This window comes from Terrapene carolina, unplaced genomic scaffold (assembly GCF_002925995.2).
Source record: "Terrapene carolina triunguis isolate 2854851 unplaced genomic scaffold, T_m_triunguis-2.0 Scaffold1053, whole genome shotgun sequence".
Lineage (NCBI taxonomy): Eukaryota > Metazoa > Chordata > Testudines > Emydidae > Terrapene > Terrapene triunguis.
Genome location: NW_020665404.1, coordinates 33,199 through 40,528, shown reverse-complemented (window position 1 = coordinate 40,528; position 7,330 = coordinate 33,199). Strand labels below are relative to the sequence as shown.

The window sequence follows — 7,330 nt, the reverse complement described above, 5'->3', positions numbered from 1 at the left end:
AAAATAAGAACATAGGAATGGCCAGACTGTGTCAGACCAAAGGTCCATCTAGCCCAGTATCCTGTCTTCTGACAGTGGCCAATGCCAGGTGCCCCAGAGGGAATGAACAGAAGAGGCAATTATCAAGTGATCCATCCCCTGTCACTCATTCCAGCTTCTGGCAAACAAAGGATAGGGACACCATCCCTGCCCAGCCTGACTAATAACATCCTCTTCATCTGTAACAATCATAGTGCAGTCCAGTGTCACGTCACCCTAAACCCTAAACGAAGGAGAAATAGCAAACAAATGTAACCTGTGTTAATATTTCTGCTCTTATTTCTGCTCTGTCTGTCATCACGGATGAAAACGGTGCTTTGGATGGTGTCACAATTGTACATTAATTTAATCCATGGCTATCCATGGTGAGAGGACAAGCCCTAGAACCACTCTGAGCTGGAGCTAAGACGGGATCTAGAGTCTCACTTTTCTCTTAGGAGGGCACAAGGCTAGTGGTTGGCCTGACTGTTTCAGGGCCTGAGGCTGTGATCCTGTATGATGAGCAGGCCAGCCCTGATGGGTTTTGTGCTTGGCAGTGATCTGTGTGTGTTGCTCATTCTGTAGATGTTCCTGGCTGTCCTTCCATGTACATGAATGCTGAGGGGTATCAAAGCCATTCAAATACCGAAGGGACATTAGGTAAGAAACCTTCATGGCTCTGTCTCCTCTTCATCTGCTCCTGCAATAGACCTCACTGCAATGCTGCAGCTTGTCTGTGTTCTCTGATTACATCTGCTGCTGTCTCTTCCAGGCTATGGCTACAACAAGCAGATGAGGCCATTTGCTGATGATGTCTGTGTCGTCCCGGAGAAGTTTGAAGGTCAGAGAGAAACCTGTGTGTCTTCCAAATCTTGGGGTAGGATGAGGTTACCCCAGGCCCTATGTACCATGTGAGCTGGAATATGCACACTGCCAGCTCTGCTTACCCTCTTCGTGACCCTATTCATTAGGAGATGCCGCACCTGGATGTATGACTCATGGCTGATGTTGTGCTTCCTGGGAGTTTGTTTTCTGAGTTTTCATAGCAGCAGACAGACATTTCAGCAGCTGAGCCCAGATCACTACAGTTGGTGGTGAATTTCTCCTCCTCTTCACTCTTGTGCAAACTGAAATGTTGTAGGCAAACACTTGAGAGATACTGATTTCTGCACAGTAGTTGAACCCAGAACCACCCAGCCAGTGGCCCCGTTTCTCAGCCTTGTCATTGGTGTTGGGGCCCAGTCCCCCTTGATTACCGTCCCAGCTCTCCACAAACACCCCCAAACCTACTCGCCAAGATCACTGCCCTTTCCTAGTGCCGGCTGAGCAGGGCCTCTTTACCCGGCTTCAGTTTACAGTAGTTCCACCCAGGCACCCCTAGAGTCGCTATGTGGTTGTCAGTGTCACTCTGCAGCCAGGCGGCAGTGCGTCTAACATGGGCTCACTCACAGTAATGGAGCTTGGTCCTGATGTGCAGCCTGCCACCCATACCAGGTCAGCGTGTGTGGGATTGCCCTGGGATGAGACACAAGCTGAAATCATTCTGATGTGCTTTGCTGCTGCAGGGAGTCACGCCTGAACATGTAAATGCCTCATGCCAGAAGCCAGGCCCGGCATCTGCCCAGAATCTTGGCACCTGTATTTCTCAGCCTCTCTCCTCGTCCCCTTTGGGATTTGCCCACCCCCACTGGGTACCCAAGGGCCAGCCCTGCCTTTATGAACATTAGAGGAGGAGATTATCTAATGGGCTTTGATGCTGGGCATCAGCCAGCTAGGCTGTCTGCACATTAACAGCAGTTCTGAGCCGGGGCTTAAATGAGTAGCTAGTGATTCCCCACTGCCCAGGGATGCAGGAGTCGAGGGAGGTGGGGTCCAGTCTCTGAAGGGGGCAGCGAAGCACATTTGCTCTAAAGCTCTATTTCTGCAGAGTTCTCTCCGAACTCAAAGGGCAGCTGGTTCCTTTAGCATCCATCCCCGGAGGATGGGGCTCCCCTGGGAGCGGATGCCATGTCACAGTGCATTAGGGTCACTGTGGAGTGATCCCTGAACTACAGTAAAACTCCCCCAGCTTCTTCCAATTAAACAAAGAGCGAGCAACTCTTTCAGCTGGTTTGTCACACGATTCCTGCTGCACTCCGGGCTCTCGCTTTCTAGCCAGACTCTCCTCTTGGGTAAACAGCAGGTGAGAAGAGGTTAGTCCTCAGGCATCCCTGCAGTAACCTCTGTAGGTGGCCTTTGTCTTTTGTGGCTGTCCACCGAGAAGCCGTCTCTGCATCTTCCTCCCGTCAGGAGAGGCAGAACTGCTGGAGGGCAAGGAAAGGGACATAGCAAAACCCTTTGTGTTTGTTCTGCTCAGCAGGAGACATCAAGCAGGAAGTGGGCGGGTACCGGGAAGGACCCCCGTACCAACGCCGAGGGTCTCTTCAGCTCTGGCAGTTCCTGGTGGCTTTGCTGGATGATCCCACCAATTCCCACTTCATCGCCTGGACCGGCAGAGGAATGGAGTTCAAACTCATTGAGCCTGAGGAGGTGAAAACTCTTCAGCTTCTACCCATGGAACAAGAGGGGCCCCTGGGCTGAGTTACTGATTCTTCAGATTCCTGAGGGCAGGGGCCTTTGCCACACGTCTGTAAAGCCTCCTGCCTGCCAGTTGCCCTAAGAGTCACCACTGAGGCTGGGGTTTTAGAGGAGGAGGCCACGGCAGCTACGTGCCCAAAAATCCCAGCCTTATGATGGCCGCCCCCATCACCTGAGCTCCAGCAGGTGAACAGTTTGGGTCAGTGGGTCCCAGATACAGGAGATGGCAGTTTCCCCTCCAATAGCTCCTCTCAGAGTTGCTAAAGGGAACTGCAGTTGGTGGGTTTCTCAGCTGGTCTCCTCCTTCCAAGGGGTTTTACTCTTGGGCTGTCCCATGTTGGTTCTGTGCCACCTACCTGGCGTTCAGTGCCCGATGCAGTCTCTGAGAGCCGAGGCAGGAGTGTACCTCATTGATCACAGCATTTTAAATAAAAATCTGGGAGAAATCTGGGGATGGATGGATTCGAACTGCAATTAACAGAGATATCACTTCTAGTGCCACCATGTTCCAAACAGAGCAATAAACTCTGATAATAGCTGGGAAATGTGTCTGGAACATCCATTAATGTCAGGATCCGATTTATGGCTGTGTTTAGCGGCTGCTCTAGCTAATCCCCAGGCTCTTACGAACATATGCAGTGCAGATGGGCTGAGTCACTTTGCTGGGTCACTTCACTATTAACATTCGTTTACAAGTGTTTTCTCAGCCTCATTTTTGTATAACAGTGCTCATCATTCAAGGCTGAAGATGGTTTCAGGTGAAGTGGCCCTTTCCCAATGCTGACCTGGCTGTGGGCATATCCCGCCAATATATAGGCACTGGCTAAAAGTGCCAAGCGCTTTGCATGTAGACTGTAGTAACATGTGACCTTTTTATCAGCCACTCAGCACCCAGGATTACCCAGGATTCTCAAACCCCTTACTTCTGTCGGAATGTTGGGGGATCGAGGAAGGGAGTTCATTGCCTGACAATGTTTGCCTACTGATGGATTTTTCCATCAATACAATTGCCACAGGGACGTTTGCACACACACATTCTCTCAGTGATGGAAGGAAGCTTCTGTTTATCAGCCTTGCCCTCCTTGTTTGCTGCAGTGAAGTGTAAATGGTGCGGTATTTATTATTTGTATTCCATTGTTTGCCTGCTATAAATTATTATTTATATTGCCTGTTGAGCAGCATTCTTCCCTCAGAAATGGATCACATGGAACATCCCCCAGACAGACAGACACACACAAGCATTTGTCATGCGCTCCTTTCCTCAGAGCTCACAGACATTAATGCACCCTGGTGTTTTGTCCTGCAGGTGGCCAGGCTGTGGGGTATCCAAAAGAACCGGCCGGCCATGAACTACGACAAGCTGAGCCGGTCCCTTCGCTATTATTATGAGAAAGGCATCATGCAGAAGGTCAGTTTGTGACGGGATCCAAGTTCTATGCTCGTCCTGACACTTGTCTTGCTTGTGATTGGAGGTTTGGCTGGCTCATGGCAAGTTCTGAACCCCCTGACTTCCTGAGGTTCCCTCTTTCCCTGCAACTCTCTCCCTGGCCCACCATTCGCAGAGCAGGAAGCAAAGAAACAAGACCCATCGAGGAACGGTTGAAGGAGCTGAATCCAGGCATCCTAGGGGAAAGCCAATTGGGGGCGGGGTCATGCTTTCTCCATGTATACCTGCATTGGGGAGCAAGGGGGGATCCTCTTAACAACAGTCAGGGCGCTTGTCATGGGATTAGCTGGCAAGGGAGGCTCTTGTTATTAGTGTTAGTTAGAGTTATAAAAAGGCTAAAGGTAGCACCTATCCATGTGCTCTGGGCACCCTTGATGTAACCTATAAATACAGCATAAGTCCAGCAATTGAAGATAACCCACGACAAATTCTGCTCCTCATTGAATGGTTCTCCATCCCTACAGTTAAGAGTCTCTTCCCCACCCTCCCCATTTCCAGCCCCCTAAGAGAAAAGCTGCCCCTTGCAATGTGCCCTGCCTGCTTATCGGGTTGTGGTGTCACTGTCCCTGGAGCTAGTCCAGGTGGGACTAGAGCAGCAGCCACAGAGGATGCTTGACGAAGTGGTGAAAACTCCCTCTCAGACATGGGGACGATCTAGAGGAGCCCAGGGTCTTTCCTAGCTCTGTGGGGGGGGTCCCTCTCATCCCCCACTGAACAACTCACGTGCCAATGGCTGCTGTCATTCGCTGGGAGCAGCTAGCTGCATAAGGAGTGGGTGGGACAGAGACTGTAGCATTCACCTTGTCTCCTCCCTGCAGGTTGCTGGAGAGCGCTATGTGTACAAGTTTGTGTGTGAGCCTGAAGCCCTTTTCTCCCTGGCCTTCCCTGACAATCAGCGGCCAACCCTGAAAGCAGAGTTTGACCGGCAGATCAGCGAGGAAGACACTGTTCCTCTCTCCCATCTGGACGAGAACACGGCTTACATCCAGGACCTTGGGAGCCTCCCTTCCCAGCCTTACAGCAAGAGCTACCCCTATTAATTCCACCAGGAGCCCGCTGCACAGCCATTGTGTTTGTATCTATGGAGATGTTTGTTAGTAATCGATCTGCATAGGAGCTTTCCTGGGCCAGCTTGGGCTCCACTAGACTCTTTGAATAGCTGCCTTTGAAACAGGCAGTGGTGATGCAAGCCCATCCTTGGACAGCCAGCCAGCAACTGAGGCTCTGAAAGACATTGGCTGCACCTCATTCACCCAGGATGTGGGCCCAGACTTGGTGCAATGGAACCGACTCTCTCACCAGTACAGAAACCTCTGAGTGCCGCCTCCAGTCAGTTAAATGTGTGATCGTGTCACATCCCCAGCATCGATCCTGTCTCTGGCCTTTGCCTCCCGCCGAGCGGGGTGGGGAGGAAATGGGAGCCTGTTGGGCTCTCTCCTCTGATTTTATGATTCTATGAAACTGCAGTTAATTCCCATGCTTCCCCAGACACACACACTCCTACAAAGCAGCCCCCAGACACCCAACCTTCCTACAAGCACTGTTCTTACCCACACTACTTCTTACGTGCTGGGGACAGGCCTGTCCCCGGAAGGGCCAGCAGGGAGCTGAAGGTTTCAGCTCACACTTGTTCCATACAAACTGCTTGGCGGGAATGGGGAACATTTCTTCCCTTGGATGCATTTGCTCCTGTCTTGGTGCCTCCTTGCTCAGGATGCTTCATCTCTGGGCTGTTGAGTGTCATACTGGCAACGATAGGAAGGGGACCAGCTGCTACCAGCCAATGCTGGCGTGGTTCTGGTCTCCTTGACAGGAAATGTCACCGTGGGTGAGCCATGGAGCCCCTGGACTCCACTGGCCTGGAGTCTGGCTCTGAGCCAGAGGAACCCTGCAGATAACTGGGAATTTGAGGATAGAGAGTAAAGCCTGAGATGGAGTCCGAGGAAAGGGATGCTGGTGCCCATGGGCTCCAATGCCCAAGCCAGTGGCTGGGCTGCTGATTGCTCCGGACTGAGCAGGGGCTACCTACAGCAGCCAGGCTCTTCAAAACTGGAGCGCTTCCACCAAAAACATCCTCAACAATTTTGAGAGACCCATTAGTGCTGGTCAGACCTGCTGTTCCTGGGCCTGTGGGTAAACCCTGGAGGTTAGAAAATAACCTCAGCCTCTGGATGTGAGGCATTCGCTTTGTAAAAAAGCCACACTCTCCCTGTTCATCTGTAGCTGGCCTTCCCAGATGGGCCTGGGCGGGGTAAGGGAGGAGTTCATGAGACGCTGTCTGGGGCCCCTACTGGCTAATGCAGCACGGGCTGCATAAGGAGAGATTAGGAGACGCTTTGCCAGCCTTCTCGCTGAGAGGGCCCTTCTCCTACCCGCACTGTGCTAAGCAGCCCCACCCAGACACAACCACGGTAGGATCCCAGGAGCAGCAGTGCCTGTGTGGTGGAGCTCCGCTCTCCTTGCACCCTGCTGCTCCTCTGGCTGACTTTCAGGCTCCTGAGGGCAGAGAGGTGTTGGCTCAGCCTCCTGTGGCAGTTTGGAGGGAAAGTTTTTTTATATTGCTTAAGAGGTTGATTTCCCAGGAGCTTCCTCTCTGTGCAGCTGGCAGGGATCCTTGCTTCGGCCCCAGGTGCAACGTGGCGGGGACGCTCTCCCTGACCCACAGGGTGGTGGGGATGTTCCATTTACAAAGTGCTTAGCCTGCCTCTGCACCCTTGTGAGAACCTCCCTCCTCCTGTACGGGCCCAACCCCTCCTCTGGCCCTCTGCAGCCTGCAGCCCTCGCCCTGCTCACTCCTCCTGTGGGAAACACACTTTCTCCATTGCCCCACGAGTGAAGGAGAAGGGGGGGCCCTTCCTATTGGCATCACTTATTTTTATTATTTATGAGTGTAAAAAATACTATAATCAATAAATTGGTCTATATCTTTGGCCGGTGCCCCTTCATTCAGCTCCCCGGCTTCTTCTACCTTCCCTTCTAAGCTTGCTCTGCTTCTCTCATTGCCATCAGCATGCGGCTTTGTATGGGTTGATTCAGCCAGATGGGGGATGTGCATTTACTTTCATGTTCGGTGTTGGCCAAGGTATTGTCACTGACCAGAACTCTGTGCACTAGTGACCTGCTCCTGTGCAATCCTCCAACCCAAGTCGTGTCTGCCCTGCTGCAGCCCATTCCAGCAGGCGAGACAAGGACAGGAGCAGTGGCAGATCATGGGCTCGCAGTGTGAGCTAGGCACGTTCAAGTTTTATACCAAATATTTGGGGGGATGTTTTTTCTCACTGTGTATTT

At 52.0% G+C, this 7,330-nt stretch overlaps 1 protein-coding gene across 2 annotated transcripts; it reads left to right on the top strand.

Moving 5' to 3' along the window:
• Positions 1 to 333: 333 nt before the first annotated feature.
• On the top strand, positions 334 to 7,004 carry LOC113408211 (ETS translocation variant 4-like). Of its 2 annotated transcripts, none has more exons than XM_026661365.2 (5): positions 334 to 678; positions 791 to 859; positions 2,375 to 2,547; positions 3,902 to 4,003; positions 4,861 to 7,004. In XM_026661365.2, exons 1-5 carry the CDS (start codon positions 624 to 626, stop codon positions 5,080 to 5,082), a joined length of 621 nt encoding a protein of 206 aa, XP_026517150.1. In that variant the 5' UTR covers positions 334 to 623; the 3' UTR covers positions 5,083 to 7,004. The 2 variants fall into 2 exon arrangements, with proteins under 2 accessions (XP_026517150.1, XP_026517151.1); XM_026661366.2 differs by having other exon boundaries at positions 336 to 678; positions 2,378 to 2,547.
• The last annotated feature ends 326 nt before the right edge of the window (positions 7,005 to 7,330 follow it).